This window comes from Chlamydotis macqueenii, chromosome 10 (assembly GCF_036417535.1).
Source record: "Chlamydotis macqueenii isolate bChlMac1 chromosome 10, bChlMac1.mat, whole genome shotgun sequence".
In the NCBI taxonomy this organism is placed as follows: Eukaryota; Metazoa; Chordata; class Aves; order Otidiformes; family Otididae; genus Chlamydotis; species Chlamydotis macqueenii.
In genome coordinates, this window is record NC_141565.1 from 15,366,112 (window position 1) to 15,386,195 (window position 20,084).

At 51.2% G+C, this 20,084-nt stretch overlaps 1 protein-coding gene across 10 annotated transcripts in view; it reads right to left on the minus strand.

Moving 5' to 3' along the window:
- CADPS (calcium dependent secretion activator) overlaps window positions 1-19,320 on the minus strand; it is a 212,558-nt gene extending 193,238 nt beyond the window's left edge. For all 10 annotated transcript variants that reach the window (XM_086755865.1, XM_086755861.1, XM_086755864.1 and 7 more), the window contains exon 1: window positions 18,943-19,320. In XM_086755865.1, the coding sequence (XP_086611991.1) occupies window positions 18,943-19,320 (378 nt within the window). The remainder of the gene's footprint in view (window positions 1-18,942) is intronic.
- Between the last annotated feature and the right edge of the window lie 764 nt (window positions 19,321-20,084).

Here is a 20,084-nt window from a genome sequence, read left to right on the forward strand (position 1 = left end):
CCAACCTATTCATTATACCAAAAGATTGAAAAGCAAGAAGAAGGAACCCTACCCAGAAAGGGAACGACGTACGAAAGGATTACCTGGATTCACCAGGACAAACGATAACCATCGCCCTGATCTTGGGCTGCAATTGATTGGTTATAAATACGTATCACCAGTCAGGTACCAGGGCAGGGAAAGAGTTTTATTGGAAACGCACAGGAACAGACCCCTAAAGCAGAGTGCTCACGGCTCTCCAAAAGATAACCCTAAGTGCCCATTGCAAATAGGAGGGCGTATTTTCTTCCTGCTCACGCTGGACAGAAGGGCAAATGATATCATTAAAGTCCACATTGCATCTCAAAGCCCTCGGAGGGAAGGGAAAGTGGTACTTCATATTTCTATAAAACAATTAGTATTGACAGAACGGACTATAATACAGCACTCAGCCCAGAAGAGTAATTAACTATCACGGCAGCTTGCTTACTGGATGCAGATAGGAAACCAGGAGGTGGCAATTAGAGAGCAAAAAGGCAAGCCGGACACATGGATTTGCTATAACAAGGTATTGACCCACAAGCCCTCTGCACAGGCATAGGTGACGTCTTATCAGACACGGAGCATCCCCAGTATAGCTGCTGGCATCTCCCCGGACACGGTGGGTAGAGAATGCGAGCCCAGCACTGATTTGGGAGCACCTTCCTCACACAGGTTGTGCTCGGCCACTCTTCTCCTTGCCTTGGTTTCTCTGTGCCTTAGATAAGAGCATGGCTATAAGCCAAGCAGAGAGCTGCAGCCACCACCAGCATCAATGATGGAAAAGTACCGTCGATGTAGGATGGTGCCTGGGAAATTATCCGTGAGATACCACATACCATCAAATACTTTTCCACCGAAGCTCAAAGCAACTGGTTTCAGCACCCTTCTGATTTGCAAATCTCTGAATAATCCTGGAGACCGAAGCCTCGGGGACAGCTGGGGCTCTCTGCACGCAGTTTTGGCCTCAGGATGCTTGGCTTTCTTGGAGAGACAAGATTTGCATCTTGGGGTTCAGAAAAAAAGGACATCAAGTTCCCAAACCTTCAGTGCTTCTCTCCCCAAAACAGAGAGGTACTGTGCATCTGTTTCTAAAAACTTTGAAAAATCTGCCTAACAAACAGGTTTTTCAATATAGACTTAGTAATAGACTTCTAATCCTGCTCCTCTATGGAGATATTCATAAGACTGCGGGTACTCTCTAAGAAAGGAGGGAACAACAGGGGAGGAGTACATCCCTTTATGCCAGCATCACAGTGCCAAAAGCATGGGGTATACGAGGCACCACGCTCCAATGCCTGGGCCAGGGGTTTGGGTGGGTTCCCACTCAGTACCCACCATACCCTTGGGTAGTGTACTGGTGATGCCCCTCCGCAGGGCAGCCACAAATGTGCGGAAAACCAGTCCATGTGAAGCCAATGCATTTATACCCACGTGTGCACTTCTGGCAAACAGCTCACAGGCTGGGCTGGCAAATTTGACAGAGTACCGGAAACAAAGCCCTTTCCTGCTGTGAAGTTTCAAAACAATTCAGCAGATTTTTTTTTCATACCGGGAAAAAGCCAGGGCTACGCAAGCAGCAAGGAGTGAACGTCCAGCAGCTCTATGCGCAGCTCCAGAGGCAGAAAACTATCCTGCAGCGATGCAAGTGACTGCTTCACTCCTGATATCCCTGAAATGAGGGGAGGAACTCACCCGGTGAGGGTTTGACACAGACACCACACTCTCCTAGGCACAGGTGCCAATGCACTGTAATGACGAAGGGCAGCAAAGGAGTCAAAAGACATCAGGCGTTGCTGAGCCAGAGTGAGTACCAGAATGACTAAGTCATTCTCTCTGGCTTCCCAAACTCTCACAGCACAGTAATGGTTATTTGATAAACGAATGTGAAGTTGGAGGCAATGTCAGTTTCTGGATATCAACTCTCTGAGCGAGCTGGGCAAGGAAAGCAGGACTGCTGCAAGGGTCTGCTGCAAGCGGTTTAGGACATGAGACCTGGGAGATGGCAGTTTAGCAACCAGACTTCTCCGAAACCAACGCTACAGAGACCTTGGGGTCAAAGCCGTGATTCCCACCAGCCGACACCAAACCTCGCCCAGCATTCAAGAGCAGCAGGGTCTCCCCTGCCACCTTTTCCTGACAGAGCTGCTGCCACACGGATGACAGAGCCATTTAAAAAGCAGAGCACTTGCTTTTCATTTCTTCTCTTCCCAAAATGTCATTGTCAGTCCCAATACACTAGGATGAGAAAGTCTTGTTTTCACTGGAATATTCCACCAGCAACCACCTTTGTACTCCTGCTCTGTGCAGTGTTGAAGTAAACCAGGTCTTGCCCCCAGTGAAATCAATGGGATTTTTCGTCACGGACAAGTCACTGCTTTACCACACCTCAACGTCCCAGCTCGTACACAAAAACAGTGCCTGTTTTTGCAGCACAATCAGCTGTAGCAGCAGGTAAGACCCAACATACAACTGCTGCCAACACAAACGTGCTGGTTTCACCTTGGGACCTACTCCTCTAATGATACAGCTCAACATCGCTCCATCAGCAACAAGACAGGCAAAAGAAATCACAGATGAGTAAAAACTGACAGCAGCAAACCAGACATAGTGTCTGGCCCTCGTCCTGCTGCAATAGTTGACAGATCATATTTAGGTACCAGATCAGCTCTAAAGGAGAGGGCAAAGGAAGCCAGCAGGATATGGAACAGAATCTGGCAGCTGCAATTCTAGTGCCACAAAGGCAGCAGGGCAGGAAGGCACCGATGGGAGAAGCAGCTCCGAGGCACTCAGGTCCATCCCACGCTACTTTACTACTACACAAAGCAAACAGCTCTTCCCCACTCTCATCTCGTGGAAATGATGTTAGGAAGGGAAGAAATAGGAAATCATTACTGTGCAACAACTCTGAAACACTTTCCCCCGTGTAGTGTAGAAACTGCTCCCATCACAAAAAGTCTAATTTCAGCATCTGTGTGCATGAATGCACAAGGTAACAGCTAAAAATAGAGGTACCCTATTTCCATGCATCGAGCCAGCAGGTACAGAAACAGCGTAAACAGTGATTCAGCAGCAGCCCGCGTGATGCAGAAGGTTGTTCCCTTGCCTCTGCCTCCCTGCGTGCAGCCCTTCCCACCTCGGCTCGGTCCCCGACTCCCAGCAGCTCCCAGGAGCGGTGCCCAGGTCTGCCTTGCAAAAACAAGCCCAACCCCACGGGGCCAGAGGAGACCTGCCAGCCACAGGGGACTCGGCGGCTGCTCAGCAGCCTCGGGAAGGGGGTGATGTGGGGTGGGTGCCTGCAAACATCCTTCAGGCAAGGTCCAGCTCCCGAGGACACAGACATTTATATAGCTTCTCGGTCTACAGCAGTTTTTCCAGTGCAAAGTCTACACGCAACCGTAATTAAGTGTTTTGCTATGAAAATAGCTGCATAATCCACATTTCTGATATTTTTTCATTGAGCTTATGAGCCTTGTATCTACAAATCCTAGTCATCCAAGCCGGGTACAAAAAGAGGCACGATGTACAACCATAGCGCATGGTTGTCATCTCTGGTGCAAAGTAGTGCTGTGACTCCATAAACACCCCTGATAAATTGCACAAGATGACACCAAGGACATTTTTCAAGTCCTGTGAGATTTGCTACATAAACAGCTACGACCTTGTACACATGGTTTCAACAGGGACAAGTTGTTTTTTGCTGGTTCTCACCCCCAATATTTTTCATTAATGTTTGCTGAGAAGCCAGAAGGAGAAGCAGATACATGAAAAGGAGAAAGACTGGAGAGTGAAAACACCATCTTTCATTTACCTTACATTTTCCTAAACTGTAACTTATCTCTTCAAGCAGAGAGAATTTAAATATTTCAGAGCCTTCCCACTACCCGAGCTCTCTGATTTACCCTTTCAAAGCCAGTAAAGCCTCCCAAGCACCTACCCGATCCGTACCAAGCATCCGTGTGGGCAATTCCTCCCTCCAGCCCCCAAACTCCTGAGGCTAACGTGCTCCTTTCTGCTTTAGTAAACTGTGCTCTTGGCTGCAGGCACCATCTCTTCTAAAGGCACCAGCATCACGGGGAAAACCCCGAGTCCTGCTATTTAGTGATGCTGATGCTCAGTGACTTCTGGCTGTGGCCCCGCTCAGTATCGCTGCCCCATCCAAGCCACGGAGCATCCAGAGGAGCTGCCACCAGCTCCTGCCATCCCGCAATCAGTGTTTGCACAGCAACCCCAGCTCTTGGCCAGGACAGGGACCAGGGTTGGTTATGCAGGGCTGGCTGGTCCCACAGGTCACCTGGGGAGGTCCAGTTGTAGCACCCATGTTGCACCTGCCTTCTTTTTCTTGCTTTAAGAAAGTGCCTGGTGTTTTTAAGATTGTCCCCATGAAAGAAGCCGATTTAACCAAAAGCACCAAGAGGCAATTTAGAGAAACCTTGCTGGCTGGGATGCCCAAACCAGGATGCACCTCCACAACATCAGCCTTAAAAAACTTCTAGGTTTTGTTGTTGTCGTTGCTTTTCTGGTCAAAATGCATAGAGCCAGCAGCATCACGAGGCAGATGGCAAGACTTAAGAGCACACCCGACAGCCTCTCACGGTGTACCCCAGATGCAATGCAAAGATGCTAACCCAAAACTGCAGCCCAAGTCAGGCAAACTGCAGCCCAGCTCACATACCACTTACCTGCTAATACCCCATGCAAAAATGAATAAATAATAATAGAGACATTAAAATCAGGGGAGCCATCATTACAGCCACAACTTTCAGAGTCATTTTTCTGTCATTTCAGGGATGACAGTCCTTTGAGCCAGCAAGTACTACATGTAGCCAGCAAGCCTTTTAACACATGACAAAAATATAATTGAAGGGTTTTCCTGCACAACTTTTACTTACCCCCACACCATTCCTAGCCAGCATAATTGACCAAGAACAATTAAAGCACACAAGGCTTTCAACTTAATCTCAGAATGGATTAAAGTCCTTTCTGCTCTCACCTTGACATACTCTGAAGCCTGAATGATTTGCATTTTGATGTCTAATTGAAATGAGGGTTGCTGCCTGACAGGCCTTAATCTTCTCAAAAACACAGTTGTGCCTCCCTCTCAAAGCAAATATTTATTACAAGTTTCACCTTGAATATAGGTCACAGCACTGCGAAGCTGTAAAAGATGATGATGATTCTGTCTAGGTAGGAAAAAAAAAATTCAAAAGGCACATCTGTTCTCCTGAGCCACAGCAAGGCATTAGCATGAGGGTTAGACAGCAAATGAAACAATTGCTTAAAGAAAAAAAAAGAAAAAAATTCACTTATAGTGTCATCTTTCATCATTAGTTTTTAAAGGAAAAAACACCGCGATCTGCTTAGTCTGAACATATACGCAACGTAAAGGGGCTGTCTGACATCACGGAGGCGTAACACCACAAGATAAATGGAGGCGATTTGCACACTACTGGAGCAGCTGTAACTCCCTCCCAGACCTGCAGCAATCAAACCAAAGGGCACAGAAATAGCAAGCCATCTGCTTCTGGCTGGCCGCTGAACCTTCCGTGTTTGGCTGATAGGAAAGAACTAGGGGTCCCACTCTTCTATGTGCTTGTATGTGCTTAGAGTGGGCAGGTGAGCTGCTATGCTAGTTTAAACCCCCATCTCTGGCGAGTCCCATTTTGGTTTTTCCTGCAAGCCTTAGCCATCACCACAGGACAAAGATCTGGAGGCCGTGGTTTGCACCGAGCACGCCCTAAGCAAGGGCAGGCGGAGCACATGCATGTGCATCCGGAGAGCCCGCCTGGAGCAGAGCCGTGCTTCGCAGGCTCCCAGCCATGCAAAACCAGGCTCAGCGCTCCAGGCTGCCTTCCCTTCATACAACAGTTGGGTTTTGAGAGCATTAAAAAGGAAAGAAAAAAGTGGAGCAATAAGGCTGAAGATTTTCCTGTCCTGCTTCTGCACTACAGTGCAATTCTCCCTGCTGCACCCTCCTGAAGGACGGCAGCACCCGTGACAAGCTCAGGAGATGGCAGAGGAGAGAGCTGCAGGCAAGCCATGCGCTCCCCTGCATACGGGAACACCAGGCAGCCTGCTGCTCACCTTCCCAAACGCAAAGAGAGAGGAGGAACTGGTGCACAGCTATAGCGCATAGAGTCGGTAAGATCTATATGAAGCCCATGTGTAAATTAAACATTGGCTCCTTTTATCATCCAGTGCATACAACTTGTAAACATGAATAATGCAAGACTATTATTGTCTTATAAGAGGGAGCAGCTGTAGAAGGGGCAGCCTGTGGATGCTCAGTGCGCTACAACATGGCCACTCTCACACAATCCAGTCCTGGTGCTCCCAGGGACCCGCGCATCCTGTACTAAGCAATTAACTCAGCATCTCATAAGCTTTCACCGTCTTCCAGTGCTCTATGGAGGAAAGAGAAATATTTTCATCACCTTTTGATTGGTGGCAGCTTGAGAAAGACCTGGAGAATTGCGTGAGCTTGTGAAGGAGGGAGCAGGGAGCTGAGCCTGTAACCTCGCCCAAACCCAAGCCCCCAGCCAGCGCCCAAGCTGCCTGCCTCTGCCTCTGCCTTCACCTGGGAGCACAAGAAACCTGAAACAGCAAACTCCCTCTGAGACCAGGGAGCTCTGGTCTCTGCTTCAGTTCAGTAATTTTCTCTTTGACTAATAAACCCCTGCAGCCAGCTGGAGCCCACTGGTGAGGATGCCAGGCTAGGGCAGTGCTGCACAGCCCGCGTCGCAAGCACCACTGAGTCGCAGGCAGGGATGCAGGCAGGGATGCAGGCAGGGAGCACAGTGCACTCGCCTGTCCCGAGCCCACCACTTGCAGAGCGCCACAGGCTGTTTAACTCAGCCCAGTCACCAAGCCCTCGCCAAGCCAACACCATGCTTAGCAGATGCACTAAGGCTGCTGGAGGCAAGCTCTGGCCATAAATTACCTATAGGGTGAGAAAGCTTTTGATACAGTTTTACATAAAATATTAATCTCTCTGGTCAACACAAATGCTATTAAGATTGAATGGCAGGGCCGTATGCAACGAGGAAGCGTTTCGGAACATAACAGGTGTTGAAAGAGGACGCACAGATTGGTATTAAGACCAGTTTCATTTATTGCACGTATTATGGACCTGGAAAAACAAACATCAAGCATTGTGATTACATTTACTGATGATTCAGAGTTGTGTAGGCTCCTCGATACACAAGAGGAGGGCAATAAAGTCCTGGACAACTGTGAGCAAGCAAGCAGCTCGGGGGATAATTAAATTATTCAAGCCATGGAAATGCCACACAACAAGGCTAAAACATTAAGCAAATAACATTGAAAAGGACTTTGCTCTCAGAGACTATGAGAGACAAACCCCGGCCACTGCTTGCTCCCATTTATCCACCCAGGGTGCCAGATGCTGTACAAGCACAAACATTGTCACAGCCATCAGAGAGAGCAGATAGGTGAAAACAGGTACAGGGTGCACATGAAGCATTAAAAACGCAATCCCAGTGATACCAGTAAGTGCCCCCAGTCCAAAACAGTGTCTTTAGAGAGGGGCTGTGCCACGTGGGGACCGCTGGCGATGCAGCAGCTCCTGGGCCATCCTGCCAAAACAAATCCATGCAGGGGATCTCAGGCCACAGTGCCTGCCTCCTGCTTTGCTTACCCAGTCCCTGTTATCAGCTCCTTTCCAGACTCTTAACCATTGCTCCCCATTCTCGGATCGTGTACCTGCCCCTAATTTCCCTGGCAGCCTCGCCACGCTAACCAGCCCTGCCTGACAGAAGGCAGCTGCCTTAGGAGACCCCAATATGTCTTGCCTGAGCCACCCTGCCCAGCAAAGGGACTGCTGGCAGGGCATCACACCAAGCACTGAGCCTTTTCCAGAAGATGGGCCCCGACAGCACGTTGGAGCGAGATCGGGGAACACAGAGCATCTGGAGCAGCAGCACGAGAAAGGACACAGGAGAACATGTAAGAAGTGGCCCAAGGCCCTGACGGCAAAGAGAAGATGCTAAATTTGACGAGGTTGAGGAAGGGTGCCAGAGGAGGAATAAATAGAGCTAATGAGAAAACAAGGCATGAGCATTCAAAAACCTTTAACACACTGCTAAACAGCAATAAAAAGGTAATTAGAGTTCTGAGATGCGTGGAGGGTAATTGCACACACTATAAATAGGTGGTGGGAAGACTGTCCCGCTCAGCGGGATCTGATTCACTTTTGGGGTGAATTCTGAACAGACAGGAATATTCTGGTGTGAGACAGAAGCTGAGAGAACATAATTTACAGAGAGATGAGATCACAGGAAGAATTTCTATCACACACGCATCGCTCTACATGAAATAAACACCAAGCAGGAGCTTTACAATGGAGGCTTTGGAGTTCTGAACTTGAGGAATACCAAATAAAAGGTCATCAGCAGAGTTTCAAAATAGCTTTAGAAAGAAACATCCATTTTATGCCAGCCAGGAACATGCATGGCACTGGAGCCCAGGCAGTTCAGCGGCTGCCGCTGCTGCTGGAGAGACTCCCTAATGACGCTGCTCTCCTGCCCTGCTCAGCTCAGCGCCCTTGCACACGCACGTGCACACGCGCACCTGTAACAGCATTTAACAGCAAGCAAAAAGAGAGGTTGAAAAGTGAAATTCAAATGCCAAACCCACTTGAGCAGGCTCCTCAGGTTGCCACCAGCACGCTCTTTCTGTTTCCTACCTGTGCCTCAGGTGTGCTCGCTCCGCTCCGCAGCGAGGAGTGCGACCGCTCCGCAGACACCCTCTCCCCCGGGCTGCTGTAACCCCTCAGGGGATGCCCGTGCCTTGTCGGTACAGGCTCATGGTAGCCAGTGCAAGCAGCTAGGTCAGTGTTTAAAGAACAAGCTCCCCGATGGCATTCCCTGCCCAGCCTTCCCTCCCCAGGCCAGCTAGGCTGGAGCAAATGCACTGACTGACGCGAGGCCCTCTCCCTGCCAGGCACACAGCTCAGGCCGTGGGGGAATGTGCCACGAGAGCTCCTGAGAAAAAAGGAGCCCTCAGAGCAGATAAAAGCCATGAGATCCCAGCTGAAAGTAGGGGCAGAGTCTTTGCAGCATTGCAGTCAACATCATTAAGAGCAGAAAGCATCACCGAAGTCCAGGGAACCCGCCAACGAGCACAAATCATACTGGGTAGATCCCTGGCCAATATAAACCACCACTACATGATCAACTTGAGTTTTTGGAGGACATCAGTTCTCTCCTGGGATAGCTAGAAAAGTACTATTATGCACCATTTCTGCAGGGCCCCAGGCCATGCCTGCTGCAAAGCAAATGGCAGATGGAAAACACAGCCACTCCCCACCCCGACTGCTTCACAGAAACCCTTCTGGAGAGGGAAAATTTGCAAACTGAAGTACCAAAGCCCAGAAAAAGGGAAGGAGCAAAGCTGCCACTTCCCAGCTCCAAACTCCCTCAGCCAGGCCTGCTGCCCTTCCCAGCTCCCCATTCCTTCCCACCGCAGAGCATCAGCATCGATTCACGCTTGGGAGCTGCTCTGCCCTCGCGAATGACTGAGCACACACAAAGTCTCTGCAGTCCTAACTCCAGCTAGCTCTTGGCTATGCACCAGAAAACAACCCCGTGCAGCTCAGACAGCTGCACGTCCCCAGATAACAGCAGCAGATGGCTTCTGCCTAGAGGTCTCGCTGGCAGAGGGTGGTCTGCGGTGCTGGGGATGGGAGGCACAGCGCTGGTTTTTGCGGCACGTACCGCTGGCGGGTCACGCCACGTGGCTGAAGAAGTGCTGGCTGTGTCCTTCCTTCATCCTTGCATTGTCACCATGCAGGTAGCAAAGCAGCTGGCTCCCGCTGCGTCACCCCATTAGCTTCCTTCCGAGGCACCGATGAGTCTGTCATCTCTGGTTGCAAGAAGGGTGGGAGCAGTCTGCTCAGAGGGAGGGGAAATCTAGGGGCGTCGGCAGTAAAAGCAAACTCGGTGTGTGCAACACGTAAAGCATTTGTGCCCTCTCGCTGAACTGGGAAAGGATATTAGGCATCTTAGATGAAATTTGCCTTTTGCTTGATGTTCTGCTTGTATGGTGCCTGCATCACCTTCCAGCAGCCTAAATCCTCTGCTGCTGAGGTGCGAGAGCAGCTGACCCTCCCCATAGCGCACCAGGCAAAGCAAAATCCCCTTCTTACAAAAGCTAGCCCCTGTCAGCATCAACAGCAGTTCCAACAGAACTTCTGAACAGCTTCACTTAATTGCTCCCAAATAATCCGGTATTTTCTGTGCCTAAAACATAATGCTTGAACCCCTCTCCTTCCTGGCCCCCACCCATCGGACAGGGACATCCGAGGGGAGCGCCGAGGGGCGCACGTTTGGCTGGCTGTGGAAGCTTCTCCCTTCCACAGCCACCTCGGCCAGCCACATGCCAAGGTTGGACAGAGCAAGCCCAGAAACCTCTTCCCCAAATGCCTTTGCAGTATTTTGGTTTACTTGGCCAACTGGCTGGAAAGGGTTCCCCTAAATCTCTCCTTGGGATAAGAGTTTGTTTCCAAGCAAAGCACCAGTTGAAGTGAGGTGGATGGTAGAACGAACAGTGCAGTCATGTACAGGAAAATGCGTTCTCTTTAAAGGAAGAAAAAATAAGTTTTTGACCCCAAATCTGCCTCCTTGTTGAACTGACATCGTATCTCACTCCAGTGAGCATGGTGCTGTATTTAGGAGCATCGGCTTACGTGCCCTCTGACAGCCAAACACCAAACCCAAGTCCCTTCATCTCACCAGGGTGCCACCAGCCAAGCAGCTTGTCTGCTCCTGTTCCCACATGGAGCCTGTACATCAGCTGTGACTCCCTGGGCTCCAAAACGACCCTCGTGCATGCACACCTGCATCCCTCCCGAAACAGACAAAGCGCGGCCCCTCTCCGAGTGGTTCCAAGGAAAGCAAGGAGCTGTGTCCCTGTGGCGCGGAGGTGGGGAAGGCTGTGGCCACATGTTGAGGCGCTTAAGTTGGTAAAATCCTGCACCCCAGCACACAGCGTTCTGTACCTTAGCTTGCTTAGCATCACTTGAACTGGTAACATGATAAATTCCCCAGGGAAGGGAGAATTGCTTCCCACAGGAGTCGGCGTGCCCGGTGGACCTCATCGACTGCAAACACGCGTTGCAACTAATAAACATCAGTGTTTACTACAAACTTACAGGATCTGCGAACTCCCAGTGCCATCCTCTCCAGCTCAGTGGGCGCTCGGGATCAAATTCAGATGCTACAGCAGACACTGCCGATGCTCTTCACAAGGCAACGTGTGAGACTGTTTCAATAAGACATTTCTTAACAAATAGCTTCTCCTATCAGTACTTCCTCAGGGTGTGAGTCTGGAAATTGGCCTTTCCTCTCTATGACTTTCCTCCCCTGCACCAGACAGGTAACTGAGAGCCAAACCATCTCCTTCGAGTCCTACTCGGAGTGACAGAGCTGAACTTGTGCACGGCGTGGTGCTGCGGCTGCTCTGGATGCAGGGCTTCTTTCTCCTGCAGAAGTACATTAGGCAATGACAGCACCCAAACCAAGTTCCTCTTTTCCACTACCAGAAAGTTTGAGGTTTTCCCCCCTCAAGATCCTTCCCCAGACTGAAGACAAACAGTCACTCTGCTCCATGCTTGTACAGGACCAGATCCAGTTCATACCTGGTTCTCATCCGAAATCACTGAGTGTGGCTGTAAATCCCACTCAAAAGGGAGTGGAAGGTGTATACAAGGGGTCTACAAACAAAAACCTGAAGGCTGTCTCATATTCTGAAGACAAAGAGCACCCTGCCCTTTGGTGAACATCACCCTATTTTCATACATGAGATCATGAAAGCCCACTGCTGGACCATCAGTGGGCAGTCCTGTTTGCCAGGGTATTTGCACAAACGCGTTGTGGCATCAGCCCATCTAGATTTCATTAAGTTTCTTTATCAAACACTAAAATTTGGGTACGGGCAGACGCTCAGCACTGGAACGGTCGTGGTCACACGGCTGTCCTGAATCACATAGGTGAAGTAATTGAGTTGTGTGGCCCGAGTCATCGAGTTGTGCATAGGGGCAGTTTTCCAGCCCCTCCAGGCTGGAGGTGACCTGTACTAATATCCCCTCACAAGGGTCATTATATACCTCGTGCTACTGAAAGTCCAAGCTCCCAACCTTACTGTGTGGTAGACAGACATGTTTTGAACTATGAAAGCTACAAACACAGCGTCGCTTACCACAAGCTGAATAAACATTTGCATGACATTTTGACTCAGGTGTTTAAATTCTAGAAAACATCTGACTACCAGCCTGAATCACAGACAAACAATACCAAATATTATCACTAAAAGCACCTTTGCAAACAACAATTTCAGTTGTTCACATCAAACATGTATTTTTTCCAGTTCCTACAAGGTAATGACACAGGGAAACTCCCCAGGAAGCTGCCATCTCTTGCATCTCTCCTCTCCCACCCTCATGAAGACACAGCTGGACCCTGCTGCCGGACCTCAAAGCATGCCCTAGTAGGAGGGTGGCCCACTTCTGACCTGCTGGGAGCTGGTGGTGCCACTTGCCGTATGGAGTGGCCAAGGCAAGGGGATGAGCTCTGCTTGTCCTCCTGTGCCTGCACGATGCTCTCTGAGAACCAGGGAGCAAAGTTTCACCTTCCCTTGCACCTCACCCTGCTCTCTTTCCAGGAAGGCAAGACCTTTGAGGGCCACCCATCAAACCCCACCTCTGAGGAGCTACCCATCCTCCTGGGTGACAAACAGAGAGGACTTGCTCACCACCAGGGAAAGTTCCCTCATCTGCTGTTTTCAGGGAACTCCATTGTTTTAATTAGTCTTAGTTTTTAAAGACACACTAAACTATACACAGTTCCTAGATATCACTTTGTGGACGAAACCTGGCACTGCTAGGGCTCACTAGCCAAATTCACATCAACACCAACCAAGGAACAGCTTTACTGATTGGTCTTAACATACCGATCAGGTTTACATAATTAAATAGAAATAGGGTGTTTTCCTTGTACCCCCCTGGACTAAAGCATCAACAGAGCTGTATGGGGTTTGTATGCATTCACTGCTAGTAGCAGGGTTCTGATGGCTGGGTTCTTGCTGCTAAACCGCACTAAAAACAAATTAAATACTTCTCCAGCTAACAAAAAATTACACAGGGAAATGACTTGCTGACCGCTTCCCGCTTAGATGAATGGAGACCGAGTGACTCACCATTCAGCAGAAGGAATTACAAATTGTGCAAAAGGCAAAGTGCTTCAGGGAGAGCGTCTAGACTACGTAAAGTGAGGCCATAAATACCTTTTGGAAACGGCGGGCTCTAGCAGGGGTTGGGGCTGCACAATCTGGTGAGTCTTCCCCACTCTTAGTTCACAACATCTCTGGTCCAAGAGGTGCCACCCACAGTAACTGAATCACCGGGCTACGGATCAGGAACTGCGAAGTTTTACAACAGCCAAAGACCAAGCTCACAGCCTATTTAATTACCTAGTTCCCAATCCAATAAGCTGCAAGTATATAAATAGCCAAAGTACGACAAATATTTAATATCTGCTAGAATTAAATTAAGATAAGGCACTGGCAAAATAAATTATAAGTGTTTTAACTGAAAATAACCATTTTCTGCAGATTCCAGACAATTTGAGCATGACGACCACATTCTGCGCTCCACGCCGCTAAGGAACACTGCACCTCAGACGTGCCAGACCTCCTCCCCCACGGTGATGCTCTCCAAGCAGCACTGAAACGCGGGCAGGCTCATCTTCGGGGTTAGCACAGAGCCGACCCAGGGCCAGCCCTAGCCGAGAGCCCGGCCACACACACAGCTCTCATCTGCTGGTGGCAGTGGCCGATGCCCACGCTGAGCCAGCCAAGCGACGAAGGCAGCCCCAGACTACTCCTCCAGGTTTTTATGGGCATAGCTCTAATAATTATCTTGCAAGCTTTGCTGCAACTACAGAGCTCTGCATGGGGTCCAGCTCACGCTTAAGACTGGCCTGGACCTTGCATCTCCTTCTTAAACAGCACTAGAGAGCCACTGAGGAACAGAGAGAAAACAAGCAGAGCATCACCTTTACCTCTCCTGTTCTGCAAAGCTGAGGTAACCACACCTCCAAGGGTTTCTTGGGGCTAGCAAGGCAGAATCTGACCATAAAAATCACAGTTCCTGCAGCAGAAAGCTGCTAAAACAAGTCCCAACACCACCTGAGTCACAGTGTGTCCCAGAAGAACAATGTGTCGGTGGTTTTAAGAGAGAACTTGTGTAAATTTGAGAGTAACAACCCAACCCATGATAGGGAAGAAGTATGTGATTATTTGGAAGGCTGCATTAGCTCTACTGTATTCCTAACTGTTGTAGTATCTGCATGCATGCCAAACTGGCAGAAATTTGAAGTTTTAAGATGCATCGTAACAAATTTAGCAGAGTTTCCGATCCCTCGCACCTGTTCCGCATTAAGCACCACGTTTAAATCAATCACCATTCAGCAAAGCACAAGCTTAAGCGCTTTGCTGAATTTGACTGAGAATTTTGCTAAAGCACCCGACGTCATCCCACAGGCTTACACAAGGACCCGAATCACAAGCCACTTCTCCCAGGAGCAGCTCCGGTAATCTGCAACTAAGCTGGAACTTTTTTCATCCCGCATTTATCCCGCTGGGAACTGATTTACTCTCCCACGTGCTGCCTGCCTGCTCCCTCGTTCTGCGGGGAGGAAAAGCAGTGATGGAAAACAGGTGATAGCAACCACAGCTGCAGAGATGCCTGACCTAACATGCACTCCACATTTTATCTCCTAACGAGTTCCTCCTGCTGCCCCTCTCCCAACCAGTGTTTTCAAGGGGCTGGTGATAATCTGGAGAGAATCTCTGAGTTTATGATGTTTTGAATGAGCAAATGGCAATTCCTGGGTTGCAGTGTGCCTTTTGGCTGCTGTGTTTTGGAGGAATTTAGCAAGAGGTATAACCCCCATCCAAGGGTGCTCGGCCTGCATCACTACAGAGACACACACGTTGCCCGGCTTTCCTGGGCTGCCGGCTGAGCTCTCCTCCTAAAGGCTCCAGACAGTTGGGCTCACGTGGGGAGAGGCACAGAGGATGTATGGTTCTCTCAACTCCACTTCCAACAAGTCAGCATGAGCTAGAGAAAAGACTAAATACATCCTGGGCAAGCAATTACCAAGCTAAGTGCCATCTGCGGTACTAAAACACGGTGTTCTAAGAGCAACAGAGCTGGCAAAGCTGCTTTCCTCCTAAGCTGCATCGCCAAGCTGAAGCCTTCGGTGTCCGGCGAGGTGCGAGCTCTGACAGAGCTTTTCTGCCCTGCCAGGCATCCAGTAGGTCTTTTGCTTAGATTCCCGAGTGTCTAGTAAGGGCTGCCTGCACACTGCCACCTTCCTCCCACCTGGGGTAGGAGATAAATACAGATCTCCCAATCTCCACCAAGCTTTTAAAAGATGAGTATCTTGCAGACCACTGTCAAATGCGCCTGGAATTCAGCAGTGGCTTAAAAAAGAAATCCAAGAAGGAAGTAAGACGGCACAGGCAGCCTTCTAAGACGACTTTTTTTTTTCCCCTTAGGAAACAATGCTAGTGAGATGTAAATAAAAGAATTTACAGGTAGACAGATGTGTAGTTACTCAAGTGAAGCCTTACCATGTAAACATGAAGATAAACCTGAAGCAGAGGTGTAGGCTTGAACACACTGATCTAAAAACTAATTTTTACTCTGTTGCTGAAATTTCTGATGTGTTAGTATCAGAAAAATACCGGCTCTGAGTGGCATTTACTTGAATTCATCTTGAAATCTGAAATAGAGTTTGTTACTGGTGTAAACAAGCAACACTGTCATGCCCATGTGCAGTATATACCCGGCTATACCGTTCACTCACACATCTCCACTGCTCTCTTCGCTCTCATATATGTTATAATTTACCAAACCACATGAAGTTACTGTTGCAACAGAAAGATATCTGAAGTACACACTTCCCTTCATTCCAAGGTGGTTCACAAGCGCTGTAGAACACCAGGCTGCATCTTCCAGCTCCCAAGCACTACGCACAGGCGTGCTGCTACACAACCGGTACCCGCCCCGCGGTGCCTGTGCAGTACACCGCTGCGTAACACGCAGCCCTGGGGCTCAGGGTACCAGGCAGCTGTGATACAGCAGCGCTGTAGGATCAAGGAGGGAGGATTACACACCTCAGGGGAGGTACTGTGGGGATCTTCAGCCCAGGCATGAACTTCAGTGCTGTGACTGCAACAAAATCAATTGCTTGCTTTTCTGAGAAAACTGCAAAGAAGATGATGAAGCTACAGAAGCAGCTCGGGCTCTGGAAGCTCAGCAGGGGCTGCATGCATGCAGCCCATCTCAGGCCCTGTGGTCCTCCCGTGGAGACAGGCTGACTCTTATCAGGTAACCCAGAGGTGCTGGGTTGTGCCAGGCAGCTGCTGTGCAGGGTGACAGCCTGGCCTGCAAAGACATGGTCACCCTGCTTGGGCTGTGCTCAGAGGTGGCAGCATCTCCCGTGCTGTGGGCCAGGTGAAGCCAAACCTCATTTTCCTCCTGTTCCTCCCAGCACTGGGCAGGACCTGCTGAGCAGGGCAGGGGACAGGTCACCAGACCTCACTGCTGCACAGCTCCACCAAAGCACCTCTGCGGTGGCTGCTCGGCACCTCCCTGATGCAGGCGTGGGCTCCAAGCAGCCCCATATGAAGCCCGGCTGGTCCCCATGCCTCCCACGGGGAGCTGCAGCATCCTGGCCTCACCTGAGCCCCAGCGAGGCTCCCTGGCGTCCTGCCCGCGGGCAGCGACCGCAGCGGGTCAGGCCCTCACCTCTCCAGGGCATCCAGGCACGCAGTGGATCAAACGCCTCCCTCCACAGCCTCTCCAGCCTCCCTCCCTCAAGCCAGAGAAGGAAGGGTGGGCTTTCCCAGAGGGATGCGCAAGGAAAGCAGAGGAGCACATGGAGTCCAGCAGCAAACTCCAGGCTCTGGCAGTCCTTGAATTGACTTTAATAGAAGTCCCAGCTAAGGAAAAAGGGCAAGGATTTACTCCCAGGGGCCTGCGTGACAGCTGAATATATGGATATACAGAAGACGAAAACCCAGAATGAATTCACCTTTAAAGGGGGTGAATTCAATTTGACATGTGTTGTCAAGTTAAATTTAGCTTTCCCAATTCCATCTCACTGCTAAGTTTGAGGGGAGACGGGAAGCCCCCGAGACACACCTATTTTAGCTACTCGTATTAGTAAGCCAGACGCATTTCCCTACGTTCCTCATTTCAGGGAATGGATTATTTCCTCCCTAGATCCTGTGTAACTTCCCCATTCCCTCGAGTATCACTGCCAGTTCATAATATTTCTCATTACTCCTCATTTCTTTGTTTCACCTGTACTTTATTTCCCCTTTTCTCTTTTCCTCCCCTCTTTCTGTCCCTTCATAGCACTGTATTTTGATTTCAGAAACTATGAATCACCCTTCTTCCCAGACACTCTTCTCCAGACCATTAAGACTCTGCCTGCTCCTTTGGAAAAACTCATTTTCAACCTCAGTTCACTTTTATGTGAGAAATAGTTGCAAGGCTTGTTTGCTTGTTTTAATTCCTGCAAAATGAGCAATTACTTAAATTCCATCATCTTTTTCTAACGTGAAGAAGTTGCACAGGAAACAAACACCAAGCTGATTTTGAAAATCCACAGTCTGCTAAAAAAGGGTTGTAGGCAAAAACATCTATTAAAACTTCTCCAGACCTAGCTATATCTTCGGCTGTGCACTTTGCTCAGCAAACAAAAGCAGATCATTCAACCTTCCAGCAACACCAGATTGTCCTATATTGCCTTTAAACTACATGCAGTACGGATACACTTTCCTACCTCCGTATGTTGCAATGACTAATAATAGTCCTGTGGTGTAGCAGAACTGAATGTCGTTTGCATCAATACATCCAGGAGTCTGCCTGATTTGTAAAGGTCATTTGTGAACACAGAATGGTATCAAGGCTAAAACAGCAGTCTAAGAAACTCAACTGAAAATGGGGAAAAAAACTGGCCAGCCGTTCCAGACAACTACGTCCCATCACGGACCTAACTCTGGCTGCCACAGGGAAAAAAGTTGGCTGCATGTGTCTGAAAGGCGTCCATCTCCACATCCTGGGGAAACTTAATTTCTGCCCTGGCCCATGAGCTCATGTCTTGGTGGAGAAACAATCTCCAAGAGAGCTGCTTGGGATGGGGAGCCCAGGTGAGGAGCCTCTGCCCAGAGCAGCACACGGCCCTGCCGCGGTGACGCGCTTAGGGAGGAAGAGTCAGGATTGTGGCAGCGACTTCATTGCAAAGCTCTGCTGCCACGTTTTGCTGGGAAGCCGGCATCAGGGAACTCACCACGCATAAACATTTGCAAGAAGTTGAAATGAGACTCGGTAACTCCCCAAGTCAGTGCCGGCACTCCCAGTTAAGCGAACTTTGCAGCGAGTACGGAGTTGCCAAGTCCCTTTGCAGGAGGCAAGGGCATGCGCCTGGTGTTTTCCAGCAACGTAACCCACTTCTCTCCTTTTGACAACCTTTACATGGCCAACATCCCAAAGTTCCTGAATCCCGACGTTGCGTAACTAAAAGCGATGCCATATGTTGGCGGGAGACCATGGCGGGGAGCAGCGCGGAGGGGCGACTGCGGGACGGGGGTGCTGCCAGCAAACCCCAGCCGTGCGGGCCCAAGGTGCCCTGCACCAGGATTGCCCTTGGGGTGCCCGGGCGGCTGCGGGCCCGGGGAGCGGGATGGAGGCGGGAGGCGAGGCAGGGACGGGAGCGGGAGGGTATTGAGGGGAGCGCGCAGTGGGGCAGGAGGGCGCCGGGGCTGGGGGCAGGCGGGGCGGGTGGCGGGGGTGCAGGCCGGGCCGTGCGGGGCGGGCAGCCCCCGCGGCCGTACCTTCTGCTGCCGGCGGGCCATGTCGGTGGGCTGCTTGGCGTTGAAGGGGTAGGCGATGCAGCGCATGACGAAGACGTAGAGCTGCAGCTTCCTCTTCCTCTCCTCCTCCTCCCGCTGCAGCCGCTCCAGCTCGTCCTTCTCCTTCTCGCTGGCCACCGAGGGGCTGGGGCTGGCGGGCCGAGCCGCGCCACCGCCGCGCCCGCCCGGCTGCAGCCCCCCGCTGCTGCTGCCACCGCCGCCGGCACCGCCGCCGCCGCCCGGGCCCTCCCCGGGGCGGCTGGGCGAGAGCCGCGCCGCGGCGGGCGCCAGCGGCTCCTTCCCGCTCTCCTCCTCCACCAGCTCCTCCGACTCCTCCTCGCTGGACGACGGGTCCAGCATCGCGGCGGCGGCTGGGCTCGGCCGGGGCCGGGCCGGCTTTGGGCTGCGCTGGCTCCGCTCCGCTCGGCTCGGCGCGGCTCTGCCCCGGCTCCGGCTCCGGCTCCGGCTGCGCTCGCCGCCGCGCCCGCGCGCGCGCGCCCCCGCGCCGCCCCGCCTCGCCCCGCCCCACGCGCGCGGGCGCTGGCCGTGGTGCTGCACGGCGAGAAGGGGCGGGCGGGGTGGGGAGAGAGCCAGCGCGAGGGAGCGGCCCCGTCGCGCATGCCCGCTGGGGGCGGCGGGGCGCGGCCGGGGGTGGGGGTGCCGCCATGGTGGTCGGGGAAGTGTGTCCTCGTCGCAGCCCCGCGCAGGCACCGCTGTGTCCTCAGTGTCCCCACAGCCACACTGAGATATCCCTGTGCCCACAGTGTCCCCGCAGACACCGCCGTCTCTCTGGCTCCAGCGTATCCGTGTGCCCGTGGCGTCCCCGGAGACACCATTGTGTCCCCGGTGTCCCCACGGCCACGCACAAATATCCCACCGTGTCCCCACAGCTGCTGTCCCTTAATGTCCCTTCAGCCCCACGCAGGCACTGCTGTATCCCCACAGCCACGCAAACCACACGAATCCCCGCAGACTTGAGGCATCTTGGCAAGTTTGCTTTCCACCAAGCAGCTTTTCTGGCGCCTCAATGCAGCTTAAAATCTTAACTGCAAAGTGACACTGCCAATAAATATTTCACCCGAGCCACTAATTATTACATGTGTAATGATACCGTGGTGTTTTGC